This window comes from Protomyctophum bolini, assembly GCF_963924005.1.
Source record: "Protomyctophum bolini genome assembly, chromosome: 3".
Classification (NCBI taxonomy): Eukaryota; Metazoa; Chordata; class Actinopteri; order Myctophiformes; family Myctophidae; genus Protomyctophum; species Protomyctophum bolini.
In genome coordinates this window covers 8657591-8682082 of record NC_137864.1, presented here as the reverse complement: position 1 = coordinate 8682082, position 24492 = coordinate 8657591, and the positions used below count along the sequence as shown (strand labels likewise).

At 42.5% G+C, this 24492-nt stretch overlaps 1 protein-coding gene across 1 annotated transcript in view; it reads right to left on the bottom strand.

Moving 5' to 3' along the window:
• The window catches only part of LOC308312064 (protein sidekick-1-like), a 313497-nt gene that overhangs the window by 146484 nt on the left and 142521 nt on the right, over window positions 1-24492 (bottom strand). The window contains exons 2-3 of the mRNA XM_080758887.1: window positions 23252-23408; window positions 2924-3033 (exon numbers count right to left, since the gene is read on the bottom strand). Coding sequence (XP_080615013.1) covers window positions 2924-3033; window positions 23252-23408 — 267 coding nt within the window. The remainder of the gene's footprint in view (window positions 1-2923; window positions 3034-23251; window positions 23409-24492) is intronic.

The following is a 24492-nucleotide window of genomic DNA, read 5'->3' as shown; positions in this document are numbered from 1 at the left end:
AGCACTTTTCATGCGTATGCACCGTCCCAGCAAATTACGTAATGACTACTTGTGCCTGATACGGCAGTGATGCCAGATTACATACATGTATACATAGGATCATTACCTTTAATCCTCCCAACACTAAAACATATCGTCATTACGTCACCACCATCAGGCACAACTAGTCATTACGTCATTTGCTGGGACGGTTCATACGCATCGAAAATGCTGGGACGGTGCAAAGTAACCACAGAATACCGCTAACCAACTTACAATTTACAAATTACATATACATAGAGGCAGTTCCTTTAATCCACCCGGCACTGGTATAACTAGCTGGTATACGTAAGTAGCTCTCAATGATGACGTAATAAAGATGTGGATTAAAGGACCCAATGCCAGAGTGTAATTGGTTTTCGATGGTGACGTAATGACGATATGTTTTAGTGTTGGGAGGATTAAAGGTAATGCTCCTGTGTATACATTTATGTAATCTGGCACCACTGCCGTATCAGGCACAAGTAGTCATTACGTCATTTGCTGGGACGGTGCATACGCATCGAATATGCTGGGACGGTGCATATGCATAAAAAGTGGCGCAAAGCATTTTTTTTATATGCATAAAGTAGGTAGGTAGCAAATAGTGAAACCTAATAAATCAACATTTCAAACGTTCCTTCACAGAGAAACTGAGATTTGACAGTTTGTAGCGGTCGAAAGTACTTGCTCGCTCTGCTTGCAACAAGCAAGTATGCACTCGACAGAGTGCAGTTCTAGTTATACGTTAATTCTATTCAGATTCCTTGATGTAACTCAGCTGGACACTTCTTTTCAGTAGCAAAGCAGTAGAATCAGCGAGGCTAATCAGTGAATAAAACCTACGGGGAAAACATGGCATTTTCAGGAAACCTTCGGGAAAAGATCAGGAAAGCGTGAAGATTAGGAAAAGGCACATCTGTATGCGGTACAAGACGGTCCGCACCACTGTTAAAAAAAACATGATTTATTTTTTGCATAGATTGTTAGGCTACGTATATGCTCTAAAAATGTGAATTTATTTTCTTCTTTAAGATATATTTCGGGCTTGTCCGCCTTTGATATGTTTCATTTCACCACGTCTTTAAAGCATCCTTAAAGCAATAAAATCAGTGAAGGAGTAAACATCCTGACCGCTATGCTATTAGACATCTACATTAGTCTGGTGATGTTTTATTCATGTTCCCTTGAGGAGCCTCTATGGAGGGTCTAGGAGACTCAACTTCATCTGTAGGAAGTATATCTATCGCTTCTTTGCATCACATTTTGTAGAAAACGTTGTCAGGGAAACTGTTATGTGTACTAGGGTTTCATATTTTTCCCGGATTTGGCTCGTTTTAAATCCCGAGAATTTGCCGGCCTTTTCCCGGGCTTTTCGGAAAAGAAAAGAAAATAAGTGCCCACTAAAATGCATTTATAGATAGAATAGTGATATTTTATTGTTTAAAACGTTTTATTTGAACGAAACGAAAACAAAATGATTAAATTAAAATATGTATTATGTACTGTATATAGCCCTATTTTTTTCTACGCAGAAAAAAGTGATGGGCGAATATTGTAGTGATTCGCGAATGTCTTGGGGCACGGGAAAGAATAATCGACCTCACGCCTTTCACATACAGTAGCTATACAGTACATGGTGTTTCACCCTTTGAGCAGTGCTGGGTCCCCTTCTCCGCTGAGAAGGTGATCATCTCCTTCTGTACTTGAAATGAAAAGTCTGATTGGGTCACTGGGTGTGAAAATAGCATGGCAGGAGAGAGAGAGACTGTGCTTCGTCTTACTGCCTGGTACATTGTGTCAGACACGCGTCTCATCTGGTCTTGTAGGCTACATCGCATAATGTCATCTGGTAATATCTGCACGGCACCATCGTGCGGCGAAAGATAATCCAGGCGCATGAATTTATATATGGCATCAAATAGGCTATATATATATATATTCTGGACGCAACACTGTATATCAGACCTATAGCCATGGTTCACATGACGCTCGACAGTCATGTTTCAGGGCTACATCGGACCATACATACAAAGATTTGAGTTAAAAACGTTCGTTCTGAAAAATATATATTCCAAATTTGAGGCACATTTTCACGATTTTAAATAAATAGCAGACCTACAAGCTCGTAGCGCGCCACTCGGTGGCGCGCTATGAGCTTGTAGATCTGCTATTTTCAATCATGACTAGGTCGTTGTTAAAAACGGGGCTGTTGTATGTCAGGTTTCACCTGACAAACATGTTTGTACCCTCCTCTTTTTCTTCTCTCTCTCCCCCTGCGAGTAACTGCATTCTGTGTACTGCTGTCGGTATGAACAATAGAAAACTATTATAAAAGTTGTTGTTCCAGTGTCCCAGAGTTTAAAAGAAGAACTGGTGATTGATCAGTTGAACGGTTTTAAATGTCGCTGTGCTTGCGTGCGTGTGTACGTGCGTGCGTGCATGTGTGTCCACCACACACACTTTGCACGCACTTACCAGCTTGGTGTGCGAAATAACTAAGGCCCTTCCTTCTTCTTTGGCTGCTGTATGTTATGTTGTGCTGTACTGAATGCACCATGATTGAATCTTTGTTTCTGATTATTATAGAACGTGTATTTTCCTATACATGCTTGGCCATTTCACTTCTTAGCTACGGTACCTCTAAAACCTCTAAACAGTGTAAATAATTAAGAAATGAAGTAAGAAAGCATACTGTCAATATCGTCACAAATTCCTCGAGTTTGACGCCAAAACACGGCGATTACGCCACAACAATTTGACTCTTCCTCAGTGTTCCTTCTGTTCCTTACTTACCAATTGACCTTCGTGAATAAACACATCACATCACAATAAAAAACCATCAATGTGGCATACTGTGTGTGTGTGTGTGTGTGCATGCATGTGTGCGTGTGTGTTTACTTACAGGCCACCTGCACCTCTGTTCTCCTGTGAATGAAGCCGCCCATCCTGTTCCTCACCATGCACTGATAAACACCTGAGTCTGTCCTGCTCAGCACTGGAATGGACCATAACCTGGAGACACACACACATACACACGCACGCACGCGCACACACAAACACACAGACCGTGAGAGTGGGTTTCATCAAGAGCAATACTGTACAATGACTGTCAACAATATGATGTGGACAAGATGTAAGCACTGTAAACAGTACGGGGGAGGTGTTGAAGTAATGTTTGGCGAGGGATGAGACAGAAGGCAGGGCGGGAGAGAGAGAGAGAGAGTGTGTGTGTGTGTGTGTGTGTGTGTGTGTGTGTGTGTGTGTGTGTGTCTGTGTGTCTGTGTGTCCGTGCGTGCGTGCGCGTGTGCGTGCGACCTTGCTCCGAGAGTGGAATTGGACTAAGGTGTGAGATATGTCAACAGAAGGGTAGGCGGACTGGCGGAGTGTGTGTGTGTGCGCGTGTGTGTGTGTGTCTAGCCAGGCACCCTGTTAGAGTTGCACAACCCATTAAAACCCCATTACACCCATCTTGGACACACATACACCCGCATGTGCCCCCCACACACACACACACACGCGCGCGGAGTCGCGCACACACATACACACAGTAATACACTAAAACTGGACATCGCTTTGGGGCTCATTACCAATACGAGGACAGCCAAGTATTAAACTGCCAGGCTGCCAATATATTCTGCCAACACACACACACACACACAGACACACACACACAGTGCACGCGCACACTGAATTGGATTTTTAAAATCCCATTTGTTGTTGTCGTCACAAATTGACAATCACATCCAGAGCACATTCTCTGGGCTGTCTAGTATTTACATTTTAAAATTGTGTCGCCTTGAAACCATCTCGCTAAACAGAAAGTATACAACAAAAAAGACTCAAAACTCAATATAAGATAATGTCTCGACACATTCCACTGAAGACACGGACGTGGCTCACACACACAGGCACAGATAGATCCCCCGGTGTGATTCATTCGGTAAACAATAGCACGTCTCACAGCTGGACGCCGTGCATAACAAACGGCTCACCTTTTATTCTCACCACGCCGCCTCTGTTAACCCATTCTGACCTGAGATCAGATTCTAAAAATATTTTCGAAAATAGCAGACCTACAAGCTCATAGCGCGCCACCAAGTGGCGCGCTATGAGCTTGTAGATCTGCTATTTTTCAATAGCTAAAGCATAGCATAATGCTAACACCAAAAGGGGTTCCCGCCCCAAAATGGGTTAATATTGGTGGACAGCCCGCACAGGAATGGAATCCCAGTGTGCACATGAAACCCATGCGGAGTTCAAAGCAAACACAGACACAAAACAGCAGATCTGTGGTCTGTTTTTGTTTGCTGTTGCTAATGGATGATTAAAAGTGTGCTGGAGGTGGAATAAAATCCACCGTTTTCCATTTGTTAGGTAAAGTATTAACTTAAAACATATTCCCTGCCATTGACGATACACTAGTCAATTCAAATCCAACCGTATACACTCGTCAATTCAAATCCAACCGTTCACAATTAAGGGATTTTGACTGATTAAGTTAGATCGTGCTCGTATGCAATGTATGAATGGTTGCTAGGCGGTCGATACAACCGGAAGTGGACCGGAAGTGAAATGTGATGATTTAAAAAAAAAAATCCCCCAGGGACCAATCTCTGAAAGAAATGTTCTCAGAAGTACAGTATTGTACATGTGGTCAATATATTTATGTGTGTGTGTGTCACAGTGTGTGTGTGTGTGTGTGTGTGTGTGTGTGTGTGTGTGTGTGTGTGTGTGTGTTCGTCCGTGCGGCGTGCGTGCCGTGCGGCGTGCGTGCCGTGCATGCATGCATATTAGGGCAAGCAGAATGCCATACTTTTACCACAGCAAGTGCTTCTTAGCGTTGACAAGACCAGAGGTTATTAATATTATTATTATTATTATTATTTCATGTACTGTATTTATTTTTGGATGAAAGCAGCTCACAGAACAGACCTGGGAGTTTTGGAAAGGAGGTTCAGACATCAGCAACACTCGGCTCTACAAACTGAAACTCCAAAGTGTTTTGGCAGACAGAACCTGACGAGGGAGGCTTATACAATTAACCAGGAGATGAGATTTAAATGCATTTAGATGGACTATTCATGTGGCCACTTAGCCACTCAAAAGGACATAATAACTAGCTATTTAAACAGCTAATCAAAAGGACATAATTAACCATTTTAACAGCCAATCAAAAGGACATAACCATTTTTAACACTATAATCAAACTAAACGGCATGTTCTTTTTTTTTTTATTATTAACTTTTACCCCCCTTTTTCCCCAATGTTGTTATTATGCCAATTGATTCCTCCCCACACACACATCTCTGAGTTATCACTGCTGTTTATATCCTAGCCCCCGTGTGGAGGAAGCATAGACAGCCTTCATCCTACTCGTCCTGCCCGACCATAGAGACTCTATGATAGAGTAATATAAAACCTAGAGGGAGGACAAGGAGCGATAGCCCCGCCCCCCTGCTATTCATTTCAATGGAAGTTGCTCAGTGGCGTTTTGAAGCACCCGAAAGAACACTCTACTTTTTTTCGATTTGACCACCAACAACAGGTGGTCAAATTGTTGACCACCAACAGGTTGTCAAATTGTTGACCGGCAACAGTACTGTTTACTGTGAAATGCACGGGCCTTGCCTGCAGTCTCAGCTTTGACCAGTAGGGCCAGAGGCTTCGACGTTGGCCAGCCGCTCGGACACTCCTTGCTGGTGGTGCCGCCCGCAACCGTCAAGGGTAAATCCCCATAAATAAACAAACACTTCTGCCCTGTCTTGGCAAACATAATGCTATCTTTGAGAATATTAGATCCAGGTGCTCTCTATAGTCTAACAGATAACCGACCAACGCACTCGGTATCTCCAACGATCTCACATCCCCGGAATCTACACAGGACACAAGATACAAGATACAAGATGCACAGAATCCAAAGCCTGGAAAAACAAGCCAGGAAATCTGGGTCTGGGAGTGAACCTTGTTTTTCCGCTATAACCAATAACCAGTGCAGTCGCTTCAAATTTGGTGACGTCAGTGTTTTCTCTGCTGCGTACTACGGGGGAGGAGAGGAGAGGGGAGGAGGAGGGGGGGCAGGGGCGGGCTACGCGTACAGATCGGTGAATCAATAGGATCCAACCGGCTGTTTTGCCGGAAATGTTGAATTCGCCCCTCTGCACCAGAAATCACATCGGCAGGGGCCAGGCTATAGAGTACTTGTCCAATTCTGAAATCGTCCCTGATGATTAGCACCTTTTGCCTCCTCTGGTGACCAATTCAGTTATATGAACACCTTGAAATGTGTTGTCCAAGTTGATTGGACCTTGTTCAGTTTTCTTATATCCATGTCAGCATTCTGCTTCGTCAGGCGTTTTGTTCTCATACGCGTTGAATCCCTGCAGCTTTCCCTGCCCTGAGTAGTGTGGTGGGGGTTTCTTTCTTTTTTTTTTCTTTTTTTTTTTCTGTTCACAAAGTGAATTATTCTGGAAGAATTGAGGAGAGGATGACAACTCAATATCCTTGCTGTCTATGGAAATGTCCTTGCTGTCAAATAAAGTGATCACCGTCGCTCAAGGGAGTCTAGATGAGGCTCGGGGGGGGGGGGGTTCTCCACTCGCAGCAGCAGCATTGTTGGGTAATTGTAGTATATATACACAGGAAACCTTCAATTAAATTGATATTTGCTCAATATGGAAATAGTAATATAGTTGGGTTAAAAGAAAAAACTTTTCACACAGTTTCAATTTGCTCGCCTTTTGTCTGCGGTGTGCGTGCGTGTGTGGCAGCAGCCTTCAGAGAAGATTAAAAATACTTTTTAATATGCTCTGAAGAAGGCTACTGTAACAGGAGTGAATGGATGGGACATTTTCGGCCACCATTGCGGAATTAATTTGTCTCCTATGGAAACAACACCCGCCTACGGTTAGTGGAAGCGAGGGTCAGAAAATGTCCATGAGTCATCAAAATCGTATCACAAATTGATTAAAAAAAAGTTGTTAAAGACGTTATTTTGTATATCCAGATATACAAGCTCATAGTCCATCACTTCGTGCCGCACTATGAGCTTGTAGATATTTTGAAAAGAGGTTTTGAGCACCATACGTTTTAGTTTTCCTTCCGAAAACTGTGTTTAGAATACATTTGTACAGCGGTGACATGCGTCGGCAAAACGTTTGGTGCGCGGTATAGATCAAAGGCATGCGAGCGCATTTGCGCGCCAACAGCGAAGAGACAGGGATTTAGAGAACGATGACAGGCATTCAAAAGGAATTCAAATGAGACGTTAACATCCTGTAAGTAGACTAAACTAGTGTTGACTAATCATTACAAGTATAGCTCTTATTTTGATGAGGAAGACAGAGGACAGGAAGTCCGTTTCAGTTGTAAACAAGCTACGGTGACAAGCTACAATGACAACGGAAAGGGAAAGTTATTGTGAGCTCAGCTGTAAACCACGTTAGCGGCCGACCATAATATGAAAACTATCTGTCACTTAAGCAATGCCGGTTACACACGCTGGAATTAAACATGGAACCTGCATTAGGTGCAGCATTAAGTGAGTAATTCATTGTATATGTGTTGGACGTTTGTGGCTGTGCTAGTGATAAACGGACAGCTGCTGCCAGTGGGACCTTACTGCTGCTTAACGACGACACTGTCTGTGACTAGGTGAACTAGTGTAGCTTTGCACTTGACCGTGTGAATGCAGCATAACGTTGTGGCAGGATACGAACGTCCGTTCCCTCCAAGCAACCCCCCCCCCCCACACACACACACACACACACACACACACACTCACACACACGCTGTGAGCACCAAACTACATGGCATTAGGTACTAGCCCAAAATAATAATGAAACTCAGAGAGGGACTCATTTATTTTACCTAAAAAATGTCTTTCCAGTGAAATTCCACTTGATTGGTCAGGCTTGTCCTAAACTGTCATGGAGAGAGACCAGGCAGGCACCATTAATTGCCGTTGTGGAGAGAGGCAGTGTGGCAGGCACTTTAAGTGATTAGGCTTTCTCCGCTAAAAGTTTGACTAGAAGTCAGCTTTGAACAAAGTAGCAGTAGAGGCTCTAATCAGTATCCACCATACTGTGACTAACCGTTGGTGACAGCCAGCTGACAGCCCATCAACAAATCGATTGTTTTTAACAGGTTTTTTTCCCCTCCTTTCACAAACGCAGCCAAAATGGGTAAAGGGTTGGTAAAATACACGAAAAAAACCCGATAAATGAAGATTGATAAATCACATTACCGATGATGACTGGGCAATTTGTTTATTTTTTTTGCTTGATGGGAGGGCTGCTTATCTGCATATCAATGTGGCATGGAATGTATTTCCATAATTGTATGGGTTTTTATTTTGTAAATCAATGTCCTATTTCACAATACAAGTGTCATACAAATGTAGGCCTATTGATTGGCAACGCGTTGTGAGGCTAATTTCACTATTTGAATCACAGTTGTGGACTTTAGGTTTTCAGACTGCTCTGCAGCAGCCCATCCACAGCAGCCCATCCACAACATGGATGAGGCCGTGTTAGGCATTTACTCAAGTACTGTACAATTTAGAGTAATTTTTATTTGTATTTTCAAGTGACGATGCATCTTTGGTAGCCATGGACGTGATCCCGAAATATTGCCGTCTTTGTAATGTAATTTTTTTTTCATTTTTTTTCCATCCATATTTTGAAAATTCCTCTAATCTGTTGTACAGGTGATGACATGCACATTACATGCATAATAGAATTACAAATTCTTTCTTACTTTATAATTGGCACTCAGAGCCTAAATTGGTGCCCCGCCCACTGGCGCTTAAACAGTTAATTAATTGTATGCCACAAGGTGCATGGCGACAGAGGCCAGTTAGCTGTGCCCCACAGAATAGGTCAGATTACCATGGTTTCACATCCGGGTTACTCGCTCGCAGACCTCCACTGCAAACTCGTAGTTTCAGAGATGCGAGGCAAGGAAGATCCTACTTTGAATGAGAGCTCTATGGGGCCGTGTGCAAAGATCCTGGTGCTGGGGGTGACGAAGGCGTTGCCTAGCAAACCGGGTCAGTGTTGAATGTTGATTATCAGCGAGACAGTTTCATATCAATAAAGAAAGAAGAATGACGGAGAATTCCGTCGAAGGGACACAACGGTTGGATTTTAAATGATTCCGTCAAAAGCAATTAATGTGTAGTATGAAAAAATATATATCTAGCCTAAACTAGGGTGACCAGATCCCAACTAACCAGATGACAAAGAGTGTGTTTGTGTGGGACAATGTGGGACACATGCCGGGTTGTGTTGTGCGCGTGAATAATGTGTTCACGAAAACAAAAATAATAACATTTCTATTTCTCAATTAGACATTTCTATTCTGCCCCTCACATACAGTAGCATATCTACAGTATCAGTATGCTTTGCCAACTGGTTGATTCAGTAGCACATAATAGGACTATGATGATAATAACTATAATAGAACTACTATGCAAATAAAATAAATTTAACAGAAATGCATTTAAATTAACTATTATTGGACAAACAGGACAACAGACCAACCAACCAACCAATACAACTGGACAATATTCACCAACCAACCAACCAATACAACTGGACCAACCAACCAACCAAGGGGCTTTGATTTGATTGTGAAGGCATGAATTACAACCAATAAGGAACCAATGAATAAATGTTTACTTTATCAAAGTATCCTCCTCCTAACAAAGCCAACTACCGGTACTTCAAATTATTTTGAAATTATACAGGTAAAATAAATAATATATCAAATAAATTAAACCAGAAATATAAATCAAAATTGGTCAGCATTGGAGGCAACTCATAATAAATTAAACTGTAAACACTTTCTCCACCATAGCAGCACAGCCAGGATATACATATTGTAGGTGTTTTTAGGTGTTTATGTTGTCCATTACAAGTCTGAAAGTCTCTCAGTTGTACTGTGTGGTAAACACTAGTTATTTCAGCTGCTGTTACCTTTTCTTCTTGTTTTGGTTTTAAGTGCAAACGTGCCCATGCTCCGTGAAGCCTCCTTTTGATCAACACGTTGCTTCACTTCGTTATTCACCTCCTCCGTGTGTCACTGAGAAACGTAATTACAAATGTCACAGAAGACTCTTTCAATATGCCTTGCACTGCATGGCGTCTACACCCACGGAGAAATAGTTTACCTGTGCTTGTTGTAACTGCACTTCATTTTCTTCCCCTTTCTCCTCCATGTTTTAGCTAAGACGCTAACTCGTTGTACTGTGTTTCGTGCGTTGTTTTGTTTTGGTGGAGTTCACTAAACTATCCGCACCGCATTGATTTGATTCCCCCCTCTCTGCCCGGCTGTTTGATTGACAGCCAATCCTACCTACCAACACACACACACACACGCACACACAAAGTCACGGCCCGCCCCCTGGACCTGTCATGACAGCGTGCAGCTCCGCTGCTCTCCCACAGACCCACAGATAAAGCGCACATTTGAAAACTGGAGACTGTCTATCATAATGCGGGACAACGTCTCAATTTGCGGGACGCATGAAAAGTCATTGAAATGCGGGTCAATCACGCACAAATCAGGACATCTGGTCACCCTAGCCTAAACTGCAGAAGGGTGTCCGGGTGCCTCCAAACAAACGCAACTGAAGCTTGTAGATCTGCTATTTTTACAATATTTACATGTGGAACCAAGTCAAACTCAATTAGCCCTTCGCTAAATCCCACCCCAAAAAGCAATTGTCCAATGCCAATCCAAATAGTTGAGCAACTGTTGCTATGCAGGTTAAGCTTTCGCCTACCTCATAGCTGTCAGTGTTATTTTGCATAGCACATACACATTACACAGCTTAACGTCGAGAAAGTTACAAGACTGACTGGTGATGGCAATAATACTATTGGTAGCAAGACCTCTCGCCCTTGGCGAGCAGTCCGGGCAATTGGTCTAGGCGACTCGCCAAAAGGGGAAGTCCACTCGCCAAAAGGGGAAGACCACTGGGCCCGGGGCGAAATGTCTTCACCTTTTGGCGAGTGGACTTCCCCTATGATTTGATCAATCCATGACATCCATGCGGGTGAAATCCGTTAGAAGAACAGCTCAAACATTGAATGTGAACTGCAGCCTTTGCTAGCTACTGTGCTAAATCCGTCTTTTATATGATTTGATCAATCCATGACATCCATGCGGGTGAAATCCGTCGTTTATATAATTTGATCAATCCATGCATGACATTGTTGTTAGAAGAACAGCTCAAACATTGAATGTGAAGAAAAAGTGTAGTACCCCTTCTTAAAGGTATTTTTTCCCCTGACTTTCTGTTGGTAAAGTTTTGACTCTTTCACATCAGTGCACGGCTGATTCAAGCCATGCATTTAGGGGTAAAAAGGTACCTATGGTAATGTAAACATACAGCATTTTTTTATTTAGCAATTAAAAATTAAAAGCATGGGTCTAAAACTACAAGTAACTTCATTTAATAAATTATAGCCTGTGTTAGCTGCAAGCAGTTTTTGAAAACTCAATATCCTATAGTTACTTTTTAGATTGTATCATTACAAAACATACACTAAACAATAAATTATAGCCTACTTGCAGTGTTAGCTGCAAGCAGTTTTACGCCACATGTATTTATTTGAAAACTCAATTAGCCTATAGTTACTTTTTAGATTGTATCATTACAATCCTTATACTTCTTTTACTAAGTGTCCACTCAAGTCATTCTGTGCAGTTGACAGTGTGGAGTGGTTAGAGGATGGGGGGAGTGTTTATGCAAGTATCTAGGGGTGGAGACAAGTATCTATTGTCACACCCATTCCTGGGCTCAGAGATGCTAAATACTATGAAATCTTAAAATGGCAAATATTTCACCAGAATACTTTACTGAATATTTCACAAGAATATAACACAAGAGTCAAATGTACGGTCAAATGTAATGTATTTTATTTAAATATAGAAACAACAGTTTTTACAAAAAATATAGAAAAAAGTAATAATTAATAAGTGAAAAAGTTGAAAGTGAAAAAGTTCTCAAAAAGTTGTTGTCATATGTACAAAAACACTGTTTCAGTGAAAAAGTTGAAAAAAGTTCTCAAAAGTTGTCATATTTACAAAAACACTGTTTCAGTGAAAAAGTTGAAAAAAGTTCTCAAAAGTTGTCATATTTACAAAAACACTGTTTCAGTGAAAAAGTTGAAAAAAGTTCTCAAAAAGTTGTTGTGTACAAAAACACTGCACGTCCCATTTTAGTTAGTTACCCCGGGGCATCTCCACACTGGGCCATTCACTTCTGAAGCCATCTTCAGCATGTCCATGATGGTGACATCGTTCCTCTCAAAGTCCTTCCACAACTGGGCCAGATTCCCCTGTGTAGCCTTGGTTTGCCTTCGCTGGTAGCGGCGTAGCTTGTTCTCAGACACCATACGCAGCTGGTAGTCGATCAAGGCAGCTTCCTTGTGCAGCAAATCTATGAGTACATAAAGTGGCAAGTTTGCTCGCTGTGCTTTGCGATTTAGGCGGTTGTGCCAACCCTCGACATCATTGTTCGTCCTGATGGCACGCTTGTACATGCACCAGACCTCTGGCTTCCACTGTCCACTTATCCAGGTGGACCGCATGTAGTCAACAAAGGGTTTCAGCTCCTCTGAGGCACGTGCTGCGTGCACGTTGAATGCACTTTCAATCTTATCGGCGGGAAGATATTGAAGGGCAAACAACATCTTCACGTAGTCTCTGACTGGTTGGTTGGTTTTGTAGGCCACTGCCAAGCCAAGGTCTTGCACGTGTCTCCACAGAGCCTGGGTGAAGTGGAAACTGCAGCCATGCATCCGTGCATCAGGAAAAACCTTTTGCGCAGCACGCCAAATCGCTGACTCAAAGTCTGTCACCATGTCGACGTGGCTGAGGTTGGGTGCGAGGGTCAGCATCGCCTTGAACACTGCAACATAGTCACGTTTCCTCCGAGTTGACATCAGGACAAATGTCAGTGGCACTTGTTTGACATTCATGCCGTCAGCGTCCTCCAGAAACCCATGAAAGCTGAAAAGCTGCGTGAACGGTGCCTTAACAACTTTGAATGTCCCATCTAAGAAGACTTGTTTCACAGACTGCAGGAGATCCAGTTGTTTGGATGTGGCAAATAGCAGGTGACGAGAATTGTCCTGGTTGATGTCTGCTTGCAGAAAATCTCCTGGTACACTGGAAATGTCCAACACAAAGTCAAATTCTTCTTTTTTTGGCTCTGCAGGCCTCAGCTTCTTTCTTCTCTTGTTGGCAGCCCGGCTCAGATTGGCTTGGTTGATCACATATCCCGTTTCGTCTCTGACTACAGTCTCCACCACGCTGTCAGCTGATGCGAAGATATTCTGCTGAGTGACCTCGAAGACCTTTTTGTAGAGCTGCACCTTAATTTCAAAGCCAGGATCTCCGGCATGGACGTGGTATTCAGTATTCAGCTTTGCTACTGTATGGTTTGTCAATTGTCTTCGTCAGTTACTATTAGCTATTTTCTTTTAAGTGTAAAAACAGTTCATTAAGTCAGGTTTAGTTCAGTATGTAGGCTATATTCTCTTTTTAGTGATATAACAGTGATGTAAAAATGTACAAACTTGCTTTGTCAGTCAGACACATATCAGATGATCCGAATTAACATCTGTTTATTTCCTGTGCCTCAGGAATGTTGTACGTGCTGTTAAATGTACAAACTTGCTTTGTTTGGCAACTTGGTCATAGATATGTTAATATTGATTGCCTAATTTGTTTACTTAGAAGGATTGTAATTTCTCACATGCTAATATGTCATTAGCAGTAGTCATCATCATCATCGTTGTTGGGGGGGGGGGGTGTTATTCAGGGGGTTTGCTATTCAGATGTAATTGCCTAATTTGTTTACTTAGAAGGATTGTAATTTCTCAGATGGAAAACTCCATCTCTCTGCCTCACTGAGCGCATAACCAACGGGACGTCCATACGACGTCAAACAGACCTCTCTGTAACCACCAACCAACCCAGAACGTCCAGGTCGCCGGCCGTCCCAGCCAGACGTCCATACGACGTCCATACGACGTCTTCGATACGACGTGATACGACCTGCAGACTCAGTCCGTTGCAAAAAGACGTCCATACGACGTCGACAGCTGTGGGTACCAACATGGTGGACTGGAGAACCTATTAATTATATTTTCCCAGAAATGATTATTGTGGCTTTCTAAACATAACTGAGCTATAGATAGTCAGTCAGTCAGTAGACCTATTTATTACAGCAGATCTGCTGAGCTCACAATGTTGTGATCTTGTAGATCTGCTCATTTCGTATAGGCAATATGTATTAGGGTAAAAGGTTAATTATAGTGAGAATGATGTCATACATGATGTCTCACAGCTAGGCTACAGATGTAAACTTTTTAGTTTTTATCTTTGGCAGCCTAGGGCATGTGCATAAGTTGGTTGTGAGGGGCTTACAAATGTAACTGGCTGCTCTCCCAGTGCCGTTTCTACGGGGGGGCACTAGGGGGCACTGCCCCCCCAGATAGACTTTGTGCCCCCCCAGTCCAGAACCCTACCCCACCATTATTTTTAATGTTTTACAGGTTTAAAATATATATAATGTGTTATTTTCATGTTCTTTGTGTTTATAATAAATTTACATTTTCTAATTAATTCATAGTAATAAAAATGCAATAATAAAAAGTACACTGGCACCTAGTCGGTGCACCTAGTCGGATTCGTTTTGATGCAGCGCACCAAAAGCTACGTCATTACCTGTGTTGCCACGCAGGCCGGGTCAATTCAAATATTTTCAGACTTCAGTCACAGTGAAAACAAACCCAAACCGGTAAAATTTTATCATGGATATTAGGAACTGGCTCAAAGCCAAAACACCAAACTCTATAAACCCACCAGCACCTTCAGAAAGGCAGACTGATGACGATACTGAAACCAACGCCATGTCGCCTGTTGTTGTTAATATTGCGGGGAGTCATTCGAGCACCGAGCACTACTAAATGCACAACGAAATTCGGTCGTCGGATCACATTACTGGGGGTTCGCGAGTGTCGGATAGCATTATTCCAGTGAGGCAGAGGGCTGCTGTTTAACTTCCACAGCAGCAGCTCAACTTTCGGACCTCCACCACCACCGCATGCTTCTCCACCAGAGAAGCCAGAGGTTCTGGCACACCGTCACTGAATCAGGTAAAACGGGACAAATACCCAAGTAGCCTTCATAATGGCAAACGCGCAATCTGCAGACGCGCAGATCCCCCCCCCCCCCTTTGCCTCCCGACATAAATACACTATATAGACTTGTTGTTTTTGGTTGGTGCATAAACTTTTACTCATATTCCCCTACCGTGGAGATGGCCACATATAAAAGACACTATAAGCCTAAATGCTCAACTATTTGTTGGTGATTAATGGTTGGTGCATAGGCTATAGTCTTTTTTTTCTACTTTCCTCCCGCCGTGGAGATGCTCATTGTGTTCATTGTGTTGTTGGTGCGATGCGATCGTGTTTCCACATGACAGTATATAGGCTATGTTTGTTTGTTTGTTCTGTTGGCTACAATAATTAGGCTATATTATTTGTTTTGGTGTATAATTGGAACCTATACTTGTAGCCCTTCTCCAAGCCTTTTGTGTTGTTTTATTGTATAGGCCAATGTGAGAGCTTAATTGCTATATATGGATGTGAACTTGAAAAATCAAGTGCCCCCCTTGGAAATATGAATGCCCCCCTGCTGATTATTCCCTGGATACGGCACTGTGCTCTCCCACTGTCAAACTGCACTGGCAGTGTTTATGTCCTTTGTACAGTAACAAGGTATTCCTGTACTCATTATGTGGACATAAATAAACATTTCAAATGTGTGTGTGTGTGTGTGTGTGTGTGTGTGTGTGTGTGTGTGTGTGTGTGTGTGTGTGTGTGTGTGTGTGTGTGTGTGTGTGCGCGCGCGCGTTCTCTCTCTCTCTCTCTCTCTCTCTCTCTCTCTCTCTCTCTCTCTGGTCCAGTGCTTACAGCAAGCAGATGAAATGATGGGATTTCAATCATTTCATTCAAAGTATATGGTCTTTCTCTTTCGTCTGTAGGCTAATCTATTGTTGAGACATACCGGTACTAGGCTACTCTACTGAATGAACTGCCTATATTTTATGTGTCCAACAAAAAACAACAAAAATTAGGCAATTACATCTGAATAGCAAACCCCCTGAATAACACCCCCCCCCCCCCCCAACAACGATGATGATGATGACTACTGCTAATGACATATTAGCATGTGAGAAATTACAATCCTTCTAAGTAAACAAATTAGGCAATCAATATTAACATATCTATGACCAAGTTGCCAAACAAAGCAAGTTTGTACATTTAACAGCACGTACAACATTCCTGAGGCACAGGAAATAAACAGATGTTAATTCGGATCATCTGATATGTGTCTGACTGACAAAGCAAGTTTGTACATTTTTACATCACTGTTATATCACTAAAAAGAGAATATAGCCTACATACTGAACTAAACCTGACTTAATGAACTGTTTTTACACTTAAAAGAAAATAGCTAATAGTAACTGACGAAGACAATTGACAAACCATACAGTAGCAAAGCTGAATACTGTACTATATTTTCAAAGTAGTCTATATCAATTCATCATTTCATTTGTATTCTTGTTTATTGCACATATTTTTATTTTTGACTTCTAACCATTTATACAATGTTTTTGTTATTACTCATTAAATGTTTCAATGAAATGAGTACAAAAGAATCTAAGATGGAAAACGACTTTATTTTTATTTTTCAAACTGCTGATGAAGTATTCAATCAGTCAAACTGTTTTTATATCAAATTGCCAATCCTTTGAGTGCAAAACCTTTTGAACCAATAATGGGATGTTTGTTATTGTATCTGTACTGTATCATTGTAACAATAACAAGCAAGGCTAATATTATTTGTATAACACATTTTCCTTTGGCAAACATGAAATGTACCTTTTAATCTATCAACTGTAAATATGAATCACCTATCTAAACCAAAGTATTTACATTGAATGAGAGGGAAACAAGCAACTTAGCAGAGCAGAGCGACTTACATTAAGCAAGAACAAAAAAGCATGGGAATACATCACATAAAAACTATATTATTCTGGGCAATAACTGCTTCTGTGTTGGTCTGTTTGTGGCTCAATGAGCAAGACTACTGTAGCAAAAATAACTGCAGTGTACAGGACAACACATATACACTCACATATTGCATTTACAAAGTGCTATCAGGTTAATAAACCTACATTTCGTCCAGAATCTTAGCTCCCTGACTCCTGGTTGACCATTTGTACACATAGGTTATACCTTGATGGTAGATATTTAAAGTTCCACATTCCAGACATGATTGTCTGCCATTGGGAAATACAAGATCTACATTTCTTTACATTTGTTATGCAGTCACATTAAAGTGGGGAGGGGCTATGCTATGGGGTCGCATACAGAATGGCATTACCTGAATGACAGTCGTTCGCATACATGAGTATGTATAACGATAGTCGTTCAGTCAAAAGGGGTGGAGCTTACATTTTCTTTAAAAAGGTACATTACAGAGGCTTAAAATTACAAAAAGACTACAATTACAAAAGAATCTAAGATGGAAAACGACTTTATTTTTATTTTTCAAACTGCTGATGAAGTATTAAATCAGCCAAACTGTTTTTATATCAAATTGCCAATCCTTCGAGTGCAAAACCTTTTGAACCAATAATGGGATGTTTGTTATTGTATCTGTACTGTATCATTGTCACTCGGCTATTGGCACCCTAGACTTTGACAACCTATTTCTAAACGGTTCATCCTTGCGTCTAAAGTAGACAATTGTGCCAAACGTCATGAAATTCCTTCAAGGCGTTCCGTAGATATTTCTTTCACAATGTTGGAACAGACGGACGGACAGACAGACAACCGGAAACATAATGGCTCTGTCGGCAAAGGCATAAAACTATAACAAGTTTGCCTGTGATTAAGTAGCAAGTAAATTAATTACTCAGCGAGCACATTTTGCAGCCGATCTGGTACCCACAGCTGTCGACGTCGTATGGACGTCGTATGGACGTCTTGTTGCAACGGACTGAGTCTGCAGGTCGTATATCCTGAGTTTGACTGTCACGTCGTATCGAAGACGTCGTATGGACGTCGTATGGACGTCTGGCTGGGACGGCCGGCGACCTGGACGTTCTGGGTTGGTTGGTGGTTACAGAGAGGTCTGTTTGACGTCGTATGGACGTCCCGTTGGTTATGCGCTCAGTGAGGCAGAGAGATGGAGATCTGTTGAAAAGATGTCACTGGCACTATTTTGGGAATTATTTCGGGCCTTTAGAGGGCAGCAACGGACCATCTTGGGGCTTCACTTTCGGGTCGAGTGGTCTTCCCCTTTTGCAGAGAAGGCTTCACTTTCTGGGGCGATTGGTCTTGGCGACTCGCCTCGGAAAGTGAAGACTTCTCTGCAAAAGGGGAAGTCCACTCGCCAAACGTGAAGTCCACTCGCCGAGGCGAGAAGTCCGGTATTCATACTATTGACCATAGTCTTACAGTGCAACATGAAAACTCCGGTTGGGTGGTCGTTAAAAGTTGATTTCTCGCTCTGCCATTTCCTCGTATTTCTAGTTAATTTAAATGATGTCAAGCACATTTGTAGTGCAGGCCTGGTCGACTAGATTTAGAAGACATTTTGAATGTTTTTCTACCGAAATTATCGATTATTTTAACATGCATCTCAATGGGGGAGAAGGTCCTGTCTCCTCGCTACTACAGTCGATATGATTATTTTGGGGGGGGTCACAGCCAGAAACGGTTGAGAACCTCAGGGTCAGGGCACCTGTTCAGCAGGTAGCAGATGGTACAAGCTAGGCTGTGTACTACACGATAGAGTTAACATTATCTCCTTTGAATGATATTGCACTTTGCAATTCAATGCTGTTGGATTTGTTTTCAGCGGTTTCACAGAACTTACTCAGATTGTTTACGCATATATGACCACTGCCGTCCACTACCTATACACGCAATATGCATTACTCATAATAACAATTTTCTCTGCGGCTCCACCGTGTAATAACGAGCGCCTGTGTGTGTGCGTCCTCACAAACAGCGAGAGTAGCCGATCTGCATGACAAAACGCAGCACTCTCTGCGGGAGGGGGGGGGGGGGGGGGGGGGGCAGCACAAATATATCCGAGTAGGGCAACCAAAATATACTCAGCTACGTCCCTGCAGACTGTGCTATTACAATGATATACCCAAATTATGAGGTGATTTCTTAATTATTTTCCATCGCAAATACCCCCTCTTCGTTTGAATTGCTGCATTAGGACAATTATGCCTAATTACTTGTAAATAGTTTGTGATATTTTGTAAACTTACTCTAAGCGAATGTCATGGAAACACAGAATTATAAAACAATCCTGGTGAATTAATCATTTTGTTTTCTAATTAAAAGGTAGCCATGCCAACTGAATCAAAAGAAAAGGAATAAAGTCATTTTTATATTTTTTCGTTTTTGTTCTGAAACAGCATTCTTCTGAAACGGCATTACCTTGAAATAATGATTTTGTTAAAAACACAACTTATCCCATTAAAAGCAGAAGGCCCAGTTAGGGCCCTAACTGGGCCCTGACTGAGATGGCCCGAGGCCCTGCCTGGCCTTACTAATAAACACACATTTTACGCCCTACCCGGCACGGAAACGTCAATGAAGAAATTAAACTTTACGTGCAAATGTACGTGCATTCCCAGACCTGTTGTTTTAGCGTGACCTCACCCCGTTGTTTCGGCGTGACCTCGCCCCTTAGGGTTTATGTAAAGTTGCCCGAGGGCCAAGGCTCTCAGCGATGCTTTTTGTGGATTGTATTTCTTCCCAACTCCAGCTCCAGTGCAGATATTCACAATGAAAAAAACAGCAAAGATAATACTGGCCAAAAATCCAAAATAAAGGTATCAAAAATACTTAATGCAAAACAGGATAGGACAAAGGAAAAATAACAAAACTGAACTAGGGTATACCCATGACCTGGGCCCTAGCAGCTCTCTCACTGGGCTGTCAGCATGATGCCTGCCCGAGCATAACTGACTAGCTCTGCTGCAGTCTCCCCTTTATAGGAGAGGATCCTACCACCCACAGAGAAGCAATTAAATCTAAAACAGCTTATCTACAAGCTCACAGATATCAGCTGAACATGAATAAGTAACCCAATAAATATATGTTCTATTTCAGACTAAACATCATTTGGGCTTACATTATTTCCCAGATAATAGAAATACTTTGCTCATCGACATTGTGAAACACCCCTACTCCTCAACAGTACTTGGCACCTTCCCCCCCTTCTTAAGCTGAATGGCTGAGCCCTGCTCTGGTTCAGCAGCTCAGATTCAGACAGAAGAGTGCCAGCACTGGAGAGGCCATACAAGTGACAAACACTGAGCTAACCACAGGTTACAATGAACTGAATGTTTTCCCTGCAAGTCTGTGTGTATCATTTATTTTGTGCATCATTATGAAACCTGAATATGTTGTGAATGCATTGGCTGCCCCACTACCCACACAGTCTGTGTGGTGTGAGTGTGTGGGTGCAATGTCTTCAATCAGAGTGTGTGTGTGTGTGTGTGTGTGTGTGTGTGTGTGTGTGTGTGTGTGTGTGTGTGTGTGTGTGTGTGTGTGTGTGTGTGTGTGTGTGTGTGTGTGTGTGTGTGTGTGTGTGTGTGTGTGTGTGTGTGTGTGTGTGTGTGTGTGTGTGCGTGCGTGTGCGTGTGCGTGTGCGTGCGTGTTAGGCATTTAGCAGACGCTCTTAATCCAGAGCGATTTACATTAAGCAAGAACAAAAGCATGGCAATAAATCACATACATAAAAAGTAGTTATCATGAAACGTATGTAAGCTAAGAACGTAACAGTGGAATATCTATATAATGAAACTACACATATGAACTACAGTATACATCTATACTATATACTATACTATACTATACTGTACTGTACTGTACTGTACTGTACTGTACTATACTGTACTATACTATGCATATATACTATAAAGTGCTATGACTACTTTTTTTTTTTTTAAACATCTGTTTATTATGATTTTTGGTATAAAAGCATTTCAGTAATGATTAATCATAAAATTACAGATCGGACAAAAAATAGCAAAAAAACATACAAACAAGAGACTTACAATAAAAGGAGACAAAACATAACTCAAAGAAAAAGACAAAAACAATAAAATTATAACTGACAAGGCTGATGACTACACGGCATTCCGAGGACAGAAACAACATCACTATAAATTCTAAAAAACATTTCTGATGTGAAAAGGAAGACATATGAATACATGTGTACCCACATAGAAAATACAAACGTGTACAGTATACATATATCAAACATTAATTTAGACATTACAGGGCAGAACAACATTCAATTACACCACTTCAGTCCAATGTGACAAGCATCTCAATAATGGGTGACCAGGTTTTAAGATAAAGGTGTTCTTTTTTCGACAGGGTGAATCTAATTTTCTCCATATGCAGCACTCCTCCCAGCTCCCTTAGCCACATGTCAACTGTCGGAGGTTTAACCGATTTCCAGGCTTGTAGTATTAATTTCCTAGCTAACAGTGTTGCGAGTGAGATGGCCTGTGCCTCGTATTTGTTTTGTACTTGATCTGGTTCCACCACACCGAAGAGTGCAACTAGAGGTGCCGGGGGGAAGTCTCTTTTATAAGCTTTAGCCAAGAAATCAAAAATTTCATTCCAGAAACGTTGCAATTTATGACATAGGAGGAACTGATGTGACAAAGTCCCTTGTTCCGTTAAACACTTTCCACACATGGGAGAAGAATCTTTAAAGATTTTGTTTAATTTAGTTGGGGAATAGTGCAGCCTATGAACAATCTTAAATTGAATCAGAGAGTGCCTAACATTGATAGAGCTATGGTGAAGTGCTATGACTACTTGAGATGCAATTCTAGTGCTGTCTACGTAACATGCTATAGATCTGTATAAAATGCTACATAAGTCTACATAAAGTGCTATCTATCTAAGGGGCTAGGGCAAGTGCTACGGGCCATGGTGGAGTCTGAAAAGGTGGGTTTTCAGACTACGGTGGAAGATTGGGAGTGAGGCTGCAGTTCTGATCGTAATGGGAAGTGCATTCCATACTTCCGTAGTAGGAGCCAGAATGGTTTGGGACGTGTGGAGCGTTGTCCCGGCGTTTTTATTGAAGGTACTTCCCAGCTTCCCTGCTTTGGCTGATCTGAGTGCGCGGGAGGGTTTGTAGGGTTCGATCATACTTGCAAGATATGGGGGAGCCATACCTTTGGTTGCTTTGAATGCCAGCATCAGAGTTTTGTATTCTGTGCGGGCAGCGACCGGGAGCCAATGGGGGGAGCGGAGAAGGGGGGAGACATGTGAGAGTGTGTGTGTGTGTGTGTGTGTGTGTGTGTGCGTGCGTGCGTGCGTGCGTGCGTGCGTCTCAGAAGACACAGAGAGAGAGAGAGATATTGAAGGCATCTTCTCTCCCTCACACAGATCGTATAATGTACAGTATATTTATGGTGTTCTATTAATCTCCCTTTTGTCTCTATAGTGAGTAAATGTTGTGACCTTCCGTATAACCACACACTCCATCACTATAGCAACCTGCCGCAGCTCTGCCCCGCCCCCAAACACAGGGGACAGGTGGTGGAGGGACGTACTGTATATATAATGATAAAGGACGGAGGGACAAAACGGATGTTGTGTACGGGACAGCGTGACACACGGAAAGACAAACAGTCTGAGAGGACTGGCTGTGCACATGGCACAGCGGGAATAGGGGACGGATGGACGGACATCCTGACGTGTGGACGGATTGACGGGCATGAGACGGCATCAGTATAGTTGACGGTGACGGAGAGAGACAGAGGGCATATGATGCGGGCGAGGGCAGAGGGGGGACAAAAATACAAAAACACAGACATACAGTATATACGGACCAGGAATGGAACCAACTGGAGCCGTAACGGTCCACTTATACGCTCTCGGAGTTAGAATTTCAAGGACCAGGCAATTTGGTATGCATTAGACCACACTGGTGACTTTTCTGTTTTCTATAAGCATGGCAGTTATTTTGTGTTGGAATACAGTGAGCAATATTTGCAATAATTGTGCTGCAGCTTCTATGGAGTTGACGGCTGACTGAAAAGGTGATAGTGGATGGGATGATGGGGGTGGATGGGTTACTTTGAACTCACCTGTGTCGAGGCGACCATCCTGTGATGTTGCTGCTGTTGAGGGTCCAGGAGTACTGGAGAGGCCAGCTGCCTCCAGCCAGGCAGGTCAGCACCAGTCTGTTCCCTTCCAGCACCACCTGCTGCCCTGGCATACCTCCACGCAGGTAGGGGGCCACCTCTGAGAGACACAGAGAGAAAGGTATTCATCAGCTGATTCAAAAGTCTAGACCAGCTCAGTGGCCTTGTGACTGGGAGGCCAGGGTTCGATCCCCGGCCGGGTCATACCAAAGACTGTAAAAATGGGACCCAGTGAGTGCCTCCCTGCTTGACACTCAGCATCAAGGGTTGGATTGGGGCGACATACTAACAAGCGTCATGTCCAGGGGGTGTACTTGTACATCAAGCTGCCTCACGCTACAGAAACAGGAGATAGGCTCCTGCCCTATGGGCCTCATGGCTCGGCAAGGCTACTTACTATTTATCAGCTGATTCAAAAGTCTAGACATACTTGGAACAGCTGGACATCATGTATTCCGCAAAGGCTGTGTATTGACTAGAATTCTACAACAGGTCGTTTCGAGGAAGCAATCTGATTGGTTGAAACGGCTTCTAGCCGTGGGTTAAACCAGCACCATTCACCACCTAATCAAAACAAAGAATGCAGCTGCTCTGTTCTCCCAGAACGCTAGCAAACTAGCTAGTTTCTTGGGACATTTGTGGTCGTAGTGACTACATCTGTCATTTTAAAAAAAGTGCTGCTTGCGGAACTCGACTTCGTCTCGTTCCCGACCGCATCACTGTCGTGGCAGTAATCACGTTAACCCACACCCTCTCATGTAATATTTCTTAAGTTCAAATCACAGAGGGTCTCTCGAAAGCAGGCACAATCATTGAGGAAGCTGTAAGTACAAGAATGTCACTGTCTGACATGTTGAGACAGCTGTGTTAGTAATAAACGGCAACAAGACGAGAACATACGGAAGTCACTGATTTCCAATGAGAAACGGGAGATGACGAGAACCTGTCCCTGTCCCTTTACTGAGACAATGTTGAAGGTAGCTGGGATAACTTATGAAGGCGTATTACAGTACATGCTCTTGAGGAAATGTCTTCATATCAAATATCAACTGAACTCTTGCATGTGCGTTATAAATAATAAAGATTAAATAATGAAAACTATTGATGCTCCTACTGTACATATCCTTTTTGAGGGGCGCCAGCACCTCCTATGCCCAACTTTGTGTGTCTGTGTGTTACCCATA